Source organism: Parasteatoda tepidariorum, chromosome 9, assembly GCF_982258835.1.
Source record: "Parasteatoda tepidariorum strain Cologne lab strain chromosome 9, Ptep-v5.0, whole genome shotgun sequence".
NCBI classification, from domain to species: Eukaryota; Metazoa; Arthropoda; class Arachnida; order Araneae; family Theridiidae; genus Parasteatoda; species Parasteatoda tepidariorum.
In genome coordinates, this window is record NC_141763.1 from 67,312,104 (window position 1) to 67,330,103 (window position 18,000).

Below are 18,000 nucleotides of genomic sequence, written 5' to 3' on the forward strand. Positions count from 1 at the left end.
TTTTAATTTTCAAATTATTATTACAGATGCATGTGTTTGTTAATTAATAAATTATTAATTAGCAGATTATTAATTAATAAGCACATAATAATTTGAAAATTAAAGAAAAAATATTATATAGTCTATTGTTGTTGTCGTTGGTCATTAAGGCACAGGGGGTGCTACTGCTCTTGTTTTCAAGTGGCGCCATCTATGGACAAGAATTTGAGTTGTGCCACACCCTTACGTCACATCCGTTTATAGGATGGACCCATTCACACATCCATTCATTCATCCACAGATCGTAATTTTGACCTGAACCAGAGAACGATCTCCGATTCAGTACCCCCAGAGGTATTGATTTGTTATGGGAACATGGAGGACTTTTTGACCCTACGGATTTAACGTGCACCAGTCACCATTTACTATACAGTGAGTCTTCGACCGGCTGGATCCGAACTCTCTTTCTTACAAACGTAAGTACAGTGCTCTGCCAAATAGGCTATCCCAGCCATATAATCTATTAATTTTGTTTTGTGCTAGTTACGAAAATTCAACGTGTTCCGTGAGTAATTTGATTTAGTGGAGAGGCACGGAATGCTTAATAATTTTGAAATTTGCAATTAAAGTTTAAAATTTTAAGGCGTTGTGGAGAATTCCTTCTCTAAGGTGTTATTCTAGGGCGAAAGAGAAGGATAGACTTAAATATTATTAAATCGTCAAACGAGGTATTATTTACTATGCATTTTCTCCCACTGAACCAAATAAAAACAATCCCAAGTCGTTAGTTGATAAGATTAAAAGTTTTGAAGTTATTCAGGTTTTATGTATTACAAATATGGTTTAGTATTTATATACCTATTAAAGGATCTCGCATTGATATCTTAAAAAGTGAGGTATTGCTTTAAGTGTATTTTTGTGCGCTGAATCGAATGAAATCAAAGTAATTCCGATAAGATTAATCGTTAAGAAGTTATAAACATTTTTATGGATAAGAAGTACAGTTTTGTATTTATACAAATATTGCAATCTAATCAAATAAATTAATAGTTCCTCTGTATCTTTCAGGCTCAATTAATCTAAAATCAAGTAAATAAAAATAATAGTTAAGAATTTTCATGTGTGCAAAATAAAATTTCGGACTAATATTATTGAACGTTTTATATTGGTATCCAGGCAAGTGAGGCTTTATTTCTTTTTCGCTTTTTTTAAGCTTAATACAATGAAGATAAAATTAATTCGATAGATAAACAGTTTAAAAGTAGCGAGAATTTTAAATATAAAACTTATAATTTTTTACTTATTTTATTTTTTGCGTGAAACCCTTACAACTTCGAAGTTATTAATTTTAATATCTTAATTTTTATTTTAGTTAATGTAACGTAACAAGCTAAAATAAGTGCATGAATTTTCTGTATAGAAATGTCATACATGTGAATAGACATAAGTTCAAAACTGTACTTTTTAAACATAAAAACTCAGAAATGTTTCAACTAATAGTCACATAAAGTTTGTTTTGATCTCTTAAAATTCAACGTAAAAAACTAAATACAGTAATATTTCACTTGTTTACATAGCAACGGTGAAGCGAATGCGTAAAAAGATACAAGTACAAACTTACATTTATATTTCTTCTGCAGAAAATTAGATAAACTCGAGTAATATGTAGGAGAAATGAAAAATTTTATATTATTATATCATAAACTAAAGACGCATCAAGACCATCTCAACAAGAGTCACAGTTGACTTACACTACGTTAATCAAAATCTTAGCCATTTCGGACATTTTTTTAAAAACTTCTAAATAAATTCTAAACCGATTGTTTCGTAATTTAAGGTATATTAAAATCACATTATATTAATATTCGGTATATTAAATCCCTTTTTAATTTAAAGATTTTGTCAACAGTAATTTTTTTATCGTTATTTTCCTAAATTGATATTATTTTTTTTACTAAAAAGACAAAACATTTATGATTCTATAATTTTTTTGGTATTCACAGCTAAACTGATGCTACAGGTACTGCAGGCTTGATACCCTGGGCTACAGCAGCTGGTATACCTATTTATGTGCTCTCAGATGCTTATTAATTAGTGCTTGAACTTTTTATTCTCGTTAGAAATCATGAAACAATATAACGATACAATAATACTCCAATCAGTTTATTAAATATTTACAAGCGCTATAATTTTCCTTGTACATCTAATTCGATGCTACAGGTGCAGCAGCAGGCCTGAGCCCCTGAGCTATAGCAGCAGGTGGTGGAAGCTCTACGACGTAAACAGCATCTCCAACAGCATGGCTTGAGAGTCCTGGTTCATTACTGTGGATGACTGCTTTGTACCCATCGGCTCCAGCAGTATACTCAACTCTCCTGTAGACTCCAATGGGATCCAGATATCCGTAATTACCCTTGACTACTCCAGTACCATCAGCAACTTCTCGACGATGTTGGGTCATGCCCAGACCATCTCCAAACTCATATCCATATTCGTAGGGTTTTGGAGTTTCTTGAGCTGGCAGAGCTAAATTTTGAGCCAAAGGTGCTACTCGGACTATTGCTGGTCTAGCCACGGCACAATAGACTAAGCTGAAAACAATGGCTATAACGAGATGAGACATCTTGTGATGTTAAACTGTTCTGGTTGTTGATTGGAACTTTTGGAAACAAGTGTTGCGAGTTTTGTCCCTATTAGCTTTTATAGCAGAGAAAGTAGAAAAATAATTTCAGAAATGCTTACTGACCCATAAATGTTATTAAATAATTCATTTGTAGAATTTCATGAATTTGTGGAATTTAGAAATGTTTATTTTGGATTTGTTGATAGCTTTTTTTTTTAAATTTAAATGTCTGAGATCTAGCAAAACTATTTTTGGGCGTGTCAGTTACATGTCTTTGATAATGGAAAAATGCCTCTCTTATCATTGAAAACTTTTTTTAAACTTTTGTTATCAAAATATATCAATGTTTTTTCAGCTTTCTTTTCTAATTTTGTTTCAGATGTTAAGCATAGTTCGTATAAATAAAGTTCAAATGGGAAATAAGAGAGCTGGCAGTGGTTTTTTGTTATTTTTTCTTCTCATAAGTTTATAAGCCTTTTGACGTCTTAGATAAAAACGAATACAATTTACTATAATTTTTATTTTGAATGAAAAAAGGAGGCGAAGAACAGTGTTTCAGTGTTTTTATTTTTAAACTTGGTTTAAATGAAATCTTTTAAATGAAAGCTAGTCAAAAATACATTTTAGATAGCAATCTAAGAAGTTTATTTATCAATATCAATATTTATAGCTATAGATTGATGACACCAAGATTTTACATTATTTTAACTAAATTATTATTTTTTTAATTAATGTATAATTAATATTTTTGTAAAATTTTTGAACTCTTTTTCCTGAAGGAATTAATATTTCAAATTTTTTTTCTAAGTAAACATTTAATAAAATTCATAAATTTATAGTCATTGAGTTCAGATGCTAAATTATAAGATTTAGCATTTGAAAACAAAACATAAATAAGAACAGAAACTCGAAGTAGGGAGGTTATCGATTGCTTTAGATTAGGTGTTTATAAGTAAAAAATATGTATATTTTTCTAAAATCTGTATAAAATCTATATAGAATGAAGAATATCCAAGGTGTTTGGCTAAAAATCATTTTAATAACAATGATAACGTGCATTTTCTCATCAGCAGAGCGTTGAAGAAAACATCACACTTATTCAAAAACAAGAAAATGTTAGCCCATATTCTTCATGTATAAATGATTAAGTGATTTGTATAAGGTTTACTTTTTATTTTTAAAGTAATATTAGATTCATGAAACTTTTTCCAGATAAAAGTTAATCTGAAGAAAGTTCACTATTAAATTATCTAGATTTGAAAAGAAAAAAAAATATTAGGGTGAGGGCACTTTAATTTAAGTGAGAAAATTAAGTGAGCAAATACTAAGTGAGAAAGTTAAGCGAGTCAATACTATTTCAATTTAAGTGAAAAAATAAACATTTTATTTTCTAACTATGCAACTCTCTAAAATTTGCACAGATTATTACATTTTTTACACTGCTCGACATTTTTCGAAAGAAATGGTTAAATTACAATTTCCTTAATTGTTATTTTACCACAGTCAAAGAAAATAGTAAAATAATCGTAAATAAGGTGGTAACCAAACTGTTAACTGGGTTAACTGCTTTCACCTAATACGATTAAACAGCCAGACTTTTATTGCACCAACTAAGCCCACCTAATGAAGTCACTTATTTCCCCGCAAATGTGAGCATATTATAGCTGAAAGAATTAATCTGTCAGTCTCATGACTGACAGAACTGGGTTTGAATCCTAGTGACGGCACCACTACGTTTTTTCCTTTGCCTTCAATAGTTGAAGAGTTCTCAGTGTGCTGTACTCCCCAATTTATGCTCTGCACTCTCCACTGTCAATTACCTCAACGAAAAACCTAGCTCCGATGGCGAGTTAAATTTCGTTTTACTGCTTTCGAAACCATGTTAGTTGTAAATGGTTAAAAAACTGTACAGTTTTGTATTCATGGTTTTATAACTAGTTGTAAACGGTTTCAACACAGCAAAGGTAGAATTTTTTTTTACCCTAAACTTTACGAACTTGCATTTTTATAGGATGGACAGTCTGCTGCTGGTTATTTTACCATAATTTTAGAATGAAAATTCTAACAGTGTGACTATAACAGTGTGACTATAATAGTGTGACTATAACAGTGTAGAGCTTAATTTCTTATAAATTCAAAAGTTAATCAAAATTCCAGTTTTTAATTTTAAAATCAAGTAAAATGTAAAAAATTTCAGTTCAAATTACTGTAAAAAGTACCGGCACTTAAGGTTTTATTATTCGTAAAATACATTTTTACCTTAAAATATTATACTGAAATTTTTGCAGTAATATTTATTCAGAGTGAGTAGATGATTTTACGGCAAGTACTGCTGTAAGAAGTACGGTATATTAGACTTTTTTGTTGTTTAAAATGTGCAGGATATAAATGAATTTTATGGTAAAAAGTACTGGCACTCTGAGTGTCGCTACTCTTTACCGTACTGGCCGTAGTTTCGTAAGTACAGTAAGTGTTGAGTGCTGGTTCTTTTTCTTATGGCTTCATCAGATTTTTGTTACCTTGATACCTACTATTATTATTTTTTCGTCATTTCTTTTAGCAAAGCATAGCCGCATATGGCTGTTCAACCATTACATCAAATTTTACAAATTAAGTAAGTTTTTTAAAATTTAAATTATTTTTCCAATTTTTTTATTTTTACCATTTTATGGAACTGTTATGTGGTTTGAACTTTATTCAAGTTGTATATTAATGCTTGCACGATTTAAAAAGCTTCTTCAGTCTCTATAGTGTGATATGATTTAAGAGTAAATAGTAAAATGTGTATTAACAGAAATATTGCCTGGATATTAACAGTAGTAGTGTGCAAGATACAAAATAGTATTCAAAAATTTATTATAAATAACGAGTAAATTATATTTGAAATCAGCATGGAATATACACTGAAGAGCCATTACATTATGACCACTCTCCATCTATAACAATGGGCTCGCCCAGGTTTTCATGGTTTCTCGCCCAGGAACAATGTTTTCATGGGGCACATTAGGACCCACAATCCTCTTAGAACAAATTCTGACGTCTGTAAGCTGCTTGAACATAGTTGCAGACCAGGTTCACCCATTCATGGTAACAGTTTTTCCTGCGGGGGATGGTGTTTACCAACAGGATTATGCACCATGTCATAAGGGTCGAATCGTCATAGATTGGTTCGAGGAACATTCCACTGACTTTCAAGTCATGTCTTGGCCCCCAAATTCACCTGACCTTAATCCAATAGAGCATTTGTGGTCCTACTTGGAAAACCAAATTCGTGCTGCCACGCTACCCCCTCGTAATGTGAGGGAATTGCAGGACCAGTTGGTGAGCGCTTGGTACCTGATAACTCAGACTACCTATCAGCACTTTGTGGAATCAATGCCACGGCGGGTGCTAGCAGTTTTGAGGGCTAAAGGTGGTCCTACATGTTATTAGCAGGGTGTTCATTATGTAATGGCTCTTCGGTGTATATCTAAGCATGTTACATACGCATTGTAATTATTTTCTAAATTTTTTTTTTTTTGCTAAAATAATTTGCATATTCTCTTTAAAAACCGGTTGTCTTACCTCTTGTTTTTGGTCACAGATTCGGAGATAATTTCGTTTTTGTTAACCAAAAATCTAATTGTTTAGAGTTAATTCAAAGAGCACTATGTTTCCCAACACAGTTTATATGGAATTCTAAATGTATTGGTTTCCGACACACGTTTTTCATAGTAATTTTTTTTGTCTAATACGCTGGTGATGTGATAAATAAAAAATCCAACTCATCTCTGAAATTTAACACAGAAGACAAGGGCTTTTTTGTGTAAAATATCGTGGTGAGTGAAAAAAAAAAGTTTGCAAAGTATTATTTTAGAGAAATTTATTCACGAAAACCTCTGACAGTCAACCCGACAACAAAAGCACTGTAACCCCAGTGATCAGCACTAGTAACTAGATAGAAATAACTAGAATAATTTATGACTGCAAAGCACAAATATCTTTATAGATGTGAACTAGGATCAGTTTATGAATTACTTCTATTATTAGGATTTAAACTAAAGCCGTCAGAAAATATAACTATTGTAAACCTTCTTATGATTGTTTAGGAATTTAACGAATTCGAAAGGATTTATTTTGCGGTACCCTTGAACTTTAATGCCCTAAATAAGGAACGCTCTGTGTGTAATATTTAACATTGTTTTAATAATAATATAAATAAATAGAAAAACTAATTTTATTCTACCTTTTGTTTGAATGGTTTGTAATTTGATCCTTAATTCTCTGTTTTCAGAGAAAACTTTTTAATAATATTATTAACAAAATGTTTAAATTTCAAATGTATTAACAGAATGCTTTGAATGCAAAATGTAAATGTTAATGCAATTGCTTTAAATGTTTTAATTATTATTAACAAAATTTTATTAATTTTACCAGATATTGTAAATAATAATGAATTCAAAACTTTTTTTTTGAGTCATGAAGAAAATAGCATCTACATTAAAATAATTGGCCTTTTATTTTCAGAAATGATGTGAACTGAACTTAAAAATATAGTTGCTATATAATTGTCCAGCTCATTTCCCCAGCTGTTTTTAATTTTTGGCACCTTCTCTCGAAACGTTTCAATTGTCTTTCTGATATTATTTTTCCTAATTAAATTTAATTTTACGTAACTGTTAAAACAAAATACGTCGCTCATGTATTTTTTTAATAATATATTTGAATATTAAAATTTGAAAAATTTAATATTCGAAAATCAAATTTTCTCTATATTTTTCTAAAAGCTCTTGGGTCAAAGATTGCATTTAGCTTACCTATTTATGTTCTCTCAGATGCGTATTAATTAGTGCTTAAACTTTTTATTCTCATTAGAAACCATGAAACAAAATAATGATACATTAATGCTCCAATCAGTTTATTAAATATTTACAAGTGCTGTAGTTTTCCTTATACATCTAATTCGATGCTACAGAAACAGCAGCAGGCATGAGACCCTGGGCTATAGCAGCAAGTGGTGGAAGCTCTACGACGTAAACAGCATCTCCAACAGCATGGCTTGTGAGTCCTGGTTCATTGCTGTGGATGACTGCTTTGTACCCATCGGCTCCAGCAGTATACTCAACTCTCCTGTAGACTCCAATGGGATCCAGGTATCCGTAATTACCCTTGACTACTCCAGTACCATCAGCAACTTCACGACGATGTTGTGTCATGCCCAGACCATCTCCAAACTCATATCCATATTCGTAGGGTTTTGGGGGTTCTTGAGCTGGCAGAACTAAATTTTGAGCTAAAGGTGCTACTCGGACTATTGCTGGTCTAGCTACGGCACAATAGAATAAGCTGAAAACAATGGCTATAACGAGATGAGACATCTTGTGATGTTAAAGTGTTCAGGTTGTTGATTGGAACTTTGGGGAACGACTGTAACAAGTTTGGACTCGATCTGCTTTTATAACTAAGAAAGTTTAAGGAATATTTGGAAAATGCTCGCTGACCCATAAATGTTTGTAAATAATTCATTTGGTGAATTTTAAAAAATCTGTAGAATTTATTTAATATATGATGGCTTTTTAAATTTAAAGCTTAGTCTTTAAGAATCTGGATAAACTATTTTTGGGTGTGTCAGCAACATATCTTACGAAAAACCTTCTGTTCATTGATATATAAACCGGACAAGGCTTTCTCATTTTTGTTTTTGTTAAATTAAAAAAAAAATCCTTAATTCTTCTACTCTATATGTATTTTTTGAGGAAATACATCTTAAATGTATTTTTTTGTCTTTTTTTCTTCCAAACTCAATGAATTGTCTTCTGAAACAATTATTCCAAGTTAAGTGTCGAACAAGAAATGTTTTTTTTTTCGTTTTGTCATCACACCGCTTATTAAGCTGTTTTTAGTTAGTTAGTGAGCTTTATCGGTTGAATACCTTCTTTAATGTAATGAAATTATAATTGAAAATAAGACGAATTGCATTTTTTTAAGGTGCATCACTGCATAAAATGCATTATTATAGTTGAATTTCTTTTTTTAGTAAAATTATTCGATCGTAATTGACACCTTATGTCTAATATTAAGAAGACAAAAACGTATTCAAAGTTTCAGTTAAAGTCTATTTATCAGCATTAATATTAAAAATTATACATTGATTCCATTATGTCTAGATCAAAGGTGTCAAACTCAATTTTGCAGAGGGCCATATATTAAATATAGAATGTGTAGGCGGGCCAGATTCAAATAAAAAAAATGTACTGAATTATTATAACATTTTATTTATTTAATTATATAGTATATAACATACGGCTGTTAAAAATCATATCAAAGTTATGAAAGAGGGTAATTATTTTGAACTCGAGGATCCAGATACCTGACTTTTCTTGTTTTTGATAAGCTCATTGATGTCCGGTTTCATATTTGTTGTAATTATTTTAAGAATTGATTGGAGATATTCATTCGTAAGTCTTGTGCGATGTTTGTTCTTATTGTTTGTTCGTATCTAGAGTCTAGATGCATCCTTACAGGATAATGCTTATTAAATAACTACAAATATTTTCAATTCATATTTTTCATAGATATGAAATGCATGATTTGAATTTAAAGATTAGTCTTTAAAAATCTGGAAACCTACATTATATTATTAGGTCCATGATTTTTTTTCCATTTTAAAATTATAATGAAATAAATTCCCGACAATTACTAAATTACTGAAATTTAAAATATTAAAACAATTTCAACGATTCAATCTAAACAATTTATCCGATTTGATTTAAGAAAGCAAGTGAACATCCCTAAAATTTGCATAATTAAATCCTCTTGAAGTAAGAAGGTGGTGAAAAATATAGGTTTCATAATGTGTTAGTTCGTAAAATAATATTTAATGTGCAAAACAACCAAATTGAAAAATTGAAAAATTTAAATTTCGAAATTATGCATGGTTATTAACGACCTCGAGATGTCGTAATGTTTTTTCTCTTTTTTATTTTAGTTCATTTTCTAGCTAACAATTTCTTTTTTTCTTTTGCATTAGAGTATCAAACCTAACTCGATTTAATTTTTTTAAATATCTTAATTACATAATAATTTTTTAACTACTTATTTACTGCAGCATACACTGTTAAAATTCTCATTCTAAAAGTATGGTAGAATAACCAACAGCAGTCTGTCGATCCGAATAACCGAAAAGTTTACGGTAAAAGACATTTTTCACCTTTACCGTATTTTTAACCATTTACAACTAGCATAGTTTCAAAACCATAAAAAGGAAATTTAATTAGACATAGGAGCTGGGCTTTCGTTGAATGGAATGGAAATATTGTGGTGTACACGCTGGGAATACAGCCCAGTTCTGTCGGACATGAAAATGACAGATTAACCTTTTCAACTATAATATAGACGCAGCTGAAAGGAACTAAGTGACTTCTTTAGGCCACTTAGTTCCTTTCAACTGCTTAGTTCCTTCCTTGGTGCCATAAATTTCCATTTGTTAGAAGGTATTAGGTGAAAACAGTTATTAAACAATTTCTTTTTCACAGTTTGATTACTATCTTATTTAGGGTTATTTGACTGTTTCGTTTGAATATGGTAAATTCAAACTTCAATAAATTGTCATTTAACCATTTTTTCAAAGAAATTTCTAACAGTGTACCCGTATATAACAATTTTACCTCTACTTTAAATACTTTTCAACAATATGCTAAAAATTTTTTTTCTTTCTAATTTTTCAGGGGCATGTAATAGGTTGAACTTTATTCAAGGTACATTTTAAGGTCTATATAATTTAAAATGTTTCTTAATCTGTAACATGAAATGATAATGAATATTAATAAACTGTTTATGTAATGGAGAACGTTGGAATTTTTTTTTTCAATTTTAAGATTTAATTATTTTAAATTTTTTGAGATTGGTAGCAATTTTATGAAAATTTACTTTAAGTTAGTAGTAAAATATATTTGAAATTAAGACTATTTATAGTCGATCGTTTTGTACTTCGTAATTATTTTTAAATTGATTCTCTTATTGCCAAAAATAAAGAACATCAACTACTATTATCTAAAAAATTTTTGTAAAAAAAATGCTTTCAAAAATTAAAACAAACCTAATATGAAAAAAAACCCAGGAATTTTCTGAGCTTATTAACGGTTAAATTTGCCTTTGTGGAGAATTATTTTAATGAAAGACTAATCTATATTTGCCGCACATGCAATAGAAAACCAATAAAATCACCGATGGCTAACACGACGTCAATGAAACTCTTAACCTGGATTTATGTACTATTAAAGGTAATTTATGCCTTCACAACAACAAGTAGTTTATAAATTAATCTGCTATAATTAGGGCTTAAATCTGAGTCGGCGGAAGCGGTAACTATCTTATACCCGTTGATAAAAGTTTAGTAATTTTATGAATATGAAGATTTGCTTCATGATGTCTTAGCGATTTTTTGCCCATAGGAACTGAATGTTCTTTATTTAAATTCGTTTAAATAATATTTTTAACAACAATGATAATAATAATAGATTGAAAAAAATAATTTTATTATCGTATGAGTTCGTAACTTGCTTGTTATTTCTGCTGTTTCAGAGATTTTTTTTTCTGTCAGTTTTAAAAATATATTTAATAAATTTAACCTGGTGTTCTAAACAACTGAAAAAAAGATTTTCTCGCATATCTCGAAGAAAATAATAATTGAAAATAAAATTGACATTGCACTTTAAGAAATGCAGTATAATAATTCTTTAGATTTTAATGTTTTAACACAATGCTTTTAAATTGATTTTTTAATGAACTTTTTTTTGTGAAAATGAATAAAATAATACTGAAGTGCTAAAAAGAGTAATAATTGAAGCTTTACAATAACTACAATTACGAAACTTTATTTATTCAATATTTTTTTAAATATTAAGGTGCTCAATAATTTTTGTTTTCTTTTTTATATTTTTGATAATATTCCCAATCATATATTATTTTGCGTATTCAATTTTAATATTACCAATTTTCCTTTTTCACAAATCTATGATTGTTTAAAAGTTTTATTAATATCTTATTTGAGTAATTAAAACAAATAAATTTTCCAAATTTTTAAAATTAATGAACATATATAATTAATGAACTTACAATATCAAATAATAAAAGGGCATGTTGCTTAACTACAATTATCTGAAAAAGTAAAAATTAGGGAAATTGTGACTCAAAAAATCTTTTTTGAAAATATCGTTAAAAATAGGTATATGCTTTAAATATTTATTCGTTCCTTTACATTATATATTTTTTTAATATTCTATATAGGTTTTTATGTTTTATGCAATTATATTGCTGCATTGTCTTTTTTCTCTTTAATGTGCATAGTTTTCCTCACATTTTCTTGACAATAGTTTTGGCTTTTCGATAAATAGGATAAAGTTCTCACTATATTTAATTAAAACTTCAAATTCAATTATGCATTTACTGTACTTAACTGAACAATTTATAAGAAATGAAGTTATCCATTTAAGAATATAGTGTGCTGTACAATTGCTGTCAAATTCTCATTCCAGTTGCTTCTAAAATTTTATGACTTGTCCTTGTTTAAATCTTGAAGTTTTTTGTTTTAATCATAATAAAAACTTAACATTTTGTCTTTGAAATAAAAACGTCGCAATTTCTTCTTTCTCATAAGCATTTTAATTTTATGTAAAAGTTGAAAACAAAATATTTTTAGTGGTTTTTGTGAATTATTTTGCTGTTGCTATTAATTATTTTGACTGATTTTTTTAAAAATTTAATTAATGACTATTCTAAAGTTAAGTTTTTTTCCCTAGATTTATTGAAATAATTCAATTCCAAACATTACTGTTTGGTTCCCTTTTGATAACCTGTTAAATATACATCAATTCTTAATCAACAACTCTCGATTTTAAATTGTGAAACAATATAACAAAACATTAATGCTCCAATCATTTTATTAGTTTACAAGTATTATAATTTTACTTGTACATTTAAGCCGATGCTACAGCTACAGCAGCAGGCCTAAGACCTTGGGCAACAGCAGCGGGAGGTGGAAGTTCCACTATATAGACAGCATCTCCAACAGTGTGGCTTGAGAGTCCTGGTTCATTGCTGTGGATGACTGCTTTGTACCCATCGGCTCCAGCAGTATACTCAACTCTTCTGTAGACTCCAATGGGATCCAGGTATCCGTAATTACCCTTGACTACTCCAGTACCATCGGCAACTTCACGACGATGTTGAGTCATGCCCTGACCATCTCCAAATTCATATCCATATTCATAGGGCCTAGGAATTTCTGGAGCTGCCAGAACTGGAACTTGACCTGGACGCATTCCAGGAAGTATTGCTGGACCAGCTAAGGCATAGCAGACAAAAGTAAGAAGAAGTGCTACAGAGAGAAGAGACATCGTAAGATGTGATACTGCAATCGAGAACGATTGGAACTTTTTGAGTTGAGTGTGTGAAGATCGTGGTTCTCGTTCGCTTTTATAACAGACGTTGTGCAAGGCGAGGCATGATGTAACCACTGAGCCAAATAAACTCATAAATTTTTAATAACTAAAACCGTACGCTTTTGTGAAATGTTAACCTTCAAGTTCAAAAAGGAACTCTTAAAATCCGCTTTGAAATGGAAACATACACCATGAGAGCGTAACATTAGGGCGTGGCTGAATTATTTCTTTGAAATCCTTCGAATTCAGTGCTTTTAAGAAATGCATGTCCCACCTTTAGAAAGCATTCGTTGTTCGTAAATTATGTGAATGTGCGATGATGCAAATGAAGGTATTCTTTCTCTGTGTTAAATGTCGCACGAGACGGTGAAATCCATTTCGTAGAAATTTCGCCATAGGAAGATGTTTCTGGAAAATGCGCCTAATTTTATGGTATTGTTCATTAATGCGATTGCATGAAGTTTATTCTTTCTGTAAGGCGTTTCATCTGTTGGAAATGTGTCTCAGAAAAATGGTTTGTTATGATTTTCAGAAGCAGTAAATTGTTGCGATTTGTTTTCGATTTTAATAGATTAAGATAATGGAATTTAAAAGGAAGGAATATATTTTTGTAAGTTGATTTATATAAGCAACTGAATAGTTTAATGTGAAATACATGAAGCATGAATTATTTCAAAGCGATTATTTCAATCGATTTTTCATGCAATATTGATATTTTAAGTTTATAAATATGTTTATTTCATTTAATTTCTTTAAACGATAAAAAACAATCTAATTTTAAATTTAAAAATTTAATTTTTTTCAGTACTAATATGGCGTTTTTATTTACAATATCGCTATGATTATTTATATTTTATATTTATAAATGTTATTCTAAACTAAGAAAAACAGCTTGGTCAAAATTACCAGAATGTTTCTGGCTCTAAAAAACCTAAAAGCTCGGTAATTTTTACTGAAACGCTTTGTCAATTCGTTTGGTAAAATTAATATAAAAATATTGTTTTTTAATATGTGATTAAATTTGGTAAATTTATATATATATATATATATATATATATATATATATATATATATATATATATATATATATATATATATATATATATATATATATATATATATATATATATATATATATATATATATATATATATATATATATATATTACTACAGTATATTAGTTAAACATTTTTATTTTATATTTCTTTATGAATATATTTAAACTGTAATGTACTTTTCATAGCCCAAAAGAAATTATTTTACTCCTTTCTCGAATATTCTGGATTTGAGTTTGAATTAAATGTTATCTGAAGTAATAATTTAAAATTTTCTTAAGACTATGTCTACAAGTAGTTTCAATATTCGTTAAAAGAAACAATATAGGTTAAAAGCATAATTTTATGTATTCAAAAGGGAAAAAAATATTTTTCTTTTACTATTCTGTAAAATATAACGAATACACTGAGAAAAAGTCAAAACTACCAGAATATTTTAAAATTTGCCCTTTTTTCTGGCTTCTTGGAACATCAAAAATCTATATAATTTATACCAAAGCGCTTTGGAAATAATTTTGGAAGAATTAAAAATAAAACATTGTTATACAATACTTGATAAAATTTTGTAAATGTGGTGGAATTTGGTAATTTTCTCATGATACCTCAAAGCAGCAGTTCTTTTTTGCGAAGGGGTTCCGTAGAAATTGAAAACCGCTGTCTTAGAGCATGATTTAAAATCCAATTATTAGGTGAAATTTAATTTCCTGTTTCATTTTTGTTTACTAAGTATGTGGTAATAAGAATTATAATTTTGAGAGCCAGAACTTCCGGTAAATCGTTTTCTTATGAACGGAAAAAATACCAAAAGAATTGTTTAAATACCTTATATTTTGATTTTAATTACTCAAGTTATGGTTTTTTTTCTACTAGAAATGTTCCTACCATACAGAACGGTAATTTCACGAAATCTTTTTCTCCCTTTTGAAAATAATAATCTGTAACTGAAATATTTTTTAAAGTTAAGGACACACAATTTAAATTTATTTTAAAATGTTGGTTACTGGAATAATGTTACTATAAAATAAAAAAATAATGCATTCTTAACTTTTTTTTTGTAGGTATAAGGTCAGGTTGTCATAAACCGAAAACTTTTGAAGTTTTTATGTAAAACATTCATAACTTTAAATTCATTAGTTCAATAGATTTGGGTTTATTTTTATTTGATTTAGAGTAAAAAATACACTAGAAACAATATGTGATTTGTCTAGAATATTTAAATATTTTTTTTTATTTTTAATCTTTAATCTCACTTTTTTCTTCCTTTTTTTTTAAAGTTTTTTCAATAAAAAAGTGGTGTTTTCTCAAAAATTTAGTTTAAAAAAAGTTTAAAAACTTTAATTCTCCAAACAAAATGGTAAAATCTCCAAACAAAATGGATGCTCCATAACTCAATTAAAATTCATTTTTTGCCATTTTGCACTTAATTTGATAAAAGTAATCGAAAGTTCTTACAGATAGTTCTAAGTGTTAGGAAAAAAAATATTTTATCGCTTTTTTTTTCCTGAAACAAAAACTATTTTACGTTTAAATGCTTGCTTGAATTTGTTAATGTGTTAAAATATTAATGTATTAAAAGTATTCGTATATTTTCTATGGTATTAAAATTTTTTTTCAATTTAAATACGTTTTTAAATTCGTTGACGTGTTAAATTTGTGTAAAAGTATTAGCGTGATAAATATGGGTTTAAATTTAAAGTGTTGAAATGTGTGTTTAAATTAAAATATAATCGTATTTAAATATAAATAAATGTCTCTTTGAACTTGTTAATGTATAAAATTTGTTCTTTTAATTAAATGCGTGTAAAAATTAACATGTTAAGTTGCGCTAAAGTGTTGAAGTGTTATATTTATGTTGAACTTCGTTAACGTGTTGAATTAGTGCTTTATTTTCATTAAGTTTTGAAATTACTTTTAATTAATAGAATTTATATTTTATATTTAAATTTTTATATTTAAATTTTATATTTAGTTTTTGTATTTAATTTTTATATTTAAATTTTATATTTAAATTTTATATTTAAATTTTATATTTAAATTTTTATATTTAAATTTAATATTTAGTTTTTATATTTAATTTTCATATTTAAATTTTATATTTGAATTTTATATTTAAAATTTATATTTAAATTTTATATTTAAATTTTATATTTAAATTTTATATTTAAATTTTAAATTTAAATATAAATTTTTGTTAAATTTTGTTAACAAGTTAAAATTTTTGATAAAATTTAAATACGTGATTAAAATTGTTAACAAGTTGAATTTGTATTGTTGTATCAATACGTTTTTCAAACTTTTTAGCAAATTAAACGAACGATGTAATTTAAACGCGTGAAGAAAATTGTGACATTATTTGTTCCTAAACAGTTTTACCCTAAGTTACTTTAAGAACGTTAAACGACAGAAACAATCAATAATCTTTAATTTGTATTGATTTATTTGAGAAAATCCCACGTTCTATTTCTAGTCTCACCGACCTCCGGAAATTCAGAAGCAGAGAATGCTGTATCCTGTGACATTACAATGAACCCCAAGTAAGAACCCTGATTTCTTTTTACCCCAATAGAGTGACTTGCCCCCCTTGAAGGACGACTAACACTTATTTTGCATCCTGGCCCCTTACCACCTTGTTGCACTTGATGATTCCGGAAGTTCGATGAACCTGTAAGGGCATTCCGACATCCCCTCATCTCACTTTCGTCCCCATTTTAGAATAAGAATACTATATTTGAAGGAAGAAATCAGTTTATGTATATATGTATGTATATATATATATATATATATATATATATATATATATATATATATATATATATATATATATATATATATATATATATATATATATATATATATATATATATATATATATATATATATATACATATATATATATATATATATATATATATATATATATATATATATATATATATATATATATATATATATATATATATATATATATATATATATATATATGTATGTATATATATATATATGTATTATATGTATTAGGGAACGTAGTTGAATTTAATACACCTTAAATAGAAAAAATTCTTACCATGCTCGAAAACAATCACACCATTTGTGAATTATTTCAACTTCCATAGGCACCAATTACACCAGATAGCAGTGTAAGTTTGATTTTAATGTTAGCAACAATCTTTATCACGAAGTCCAACAAGTTTTAGTAATAATTAGCAAATGAATTATGCACGCTTGAAACATTGTTAAATTTAACTATGCTAGTTAACACACAATGAGGTTCGCCTTAAGTTTACAATTCGCAAAACAAGAGTTGAAAGCGTCCTCTAATCAAGGATACCTTTTCAATTGCTTGTTTTAGATTTTATGACCATCACTAAAACATGGTTTATTTCCTCATGCTTTTATATACTTTCAGTAACACTTTAGAAATAAAGTATGTTATGATCATTAAGTTTACAACGCAAAAAGTTTGAGTTTGTAGGCCTGGACAAATCTAGAATGAAAAAAGGAAAAAAGAAAAAAAGACTTACAGTATCTGTAAGTAAAAGCTAAAATATGACATCTTTTTGAAAATGAGATATTTTTTGCTTTAATTCAATTTTTGAGAAAAGAAGATTTGCATACTAATATTTCTACTGAGTTTAAGAAATGATTTATTAGTCAACCTTTCTATGCCAACAAAATAAATATGAGAAAACAATGTTTGCCGTAGGGTTCCCTGCTTTCTGGGATGTTTGCAATTGAGTATGAGTTTCTTGTTGTCTTCCAGTATGCTGAAACTGAACATTGCTGTTACAAAACATACATATGTTTTTTAGTTGTGTGATATAAATAATTATTTTTCAACTTTAAAAAATATGCCCACTGCATTAAAATTTTGAAATAATTACTTTCTATGAGCATGGAATTTGTTTTAGTATTATTTCTGAC

The 18,000-nt window shown here is 28.2% G+C and overlaps 3 protein-coding genes across 3 annotated transcripts; all 3 read right to left on the minus strand.

The window, feature by feature from the left end:
• Positions 1-2,182: 2,182 nt before the first annotated feature.
• Positions 2,183-2,637, minus strand: LOC107457534 (cuticle protein 10.9-like). The gene has a single exon (XM_016075704.3). The coding sequence runs from the start codon at positions 2,600-2,602 to the stop codon at positions 2,183-2,185; it is 420 nt and encodes a 139-aa protein (XP_015931190.1). The 5' UTR covers positions 2,603-2,637.
• A 4,857-nt stretch (positions 2,638-7,494) lies between these two features.
• On the minus strand, positions 7,495-8,006 carry LOC107457533 (cuticle protein 10.9-like). The gene has a single exon (XM_016075703.4). It carries the CDS (start codon positions 7,957-7,959, stop codon positions 7,540-7,542), a length of 420 nt encoding a protein of 139 aa, XP_015931189.2. The 5' UTR covers positions 7,960-8,006; the 3' UTR covers positions 7,495-7,539.
• A 4,481-nt stretch (positions 8,007-12,487) lies between these two features.
• Positions 12,488-13,047, minus strand: LOC122273484 (cuticle protein 10.9). Its single transcript, XM_043057543.3, has one exon. The coding sequence runs from the start codon at positions 12,976-12,978 to the stop codon at positions 12,559-12,561; it is 420 nt and encodes a 139-aa protein (XP_042913477.2). The 5' UTR covers positions 12,979-13,047; the 3' UTR covers positions 12,488-12,558.
• Positions 13,048-18,000: the final 4,953 nt, after the last annotated feature.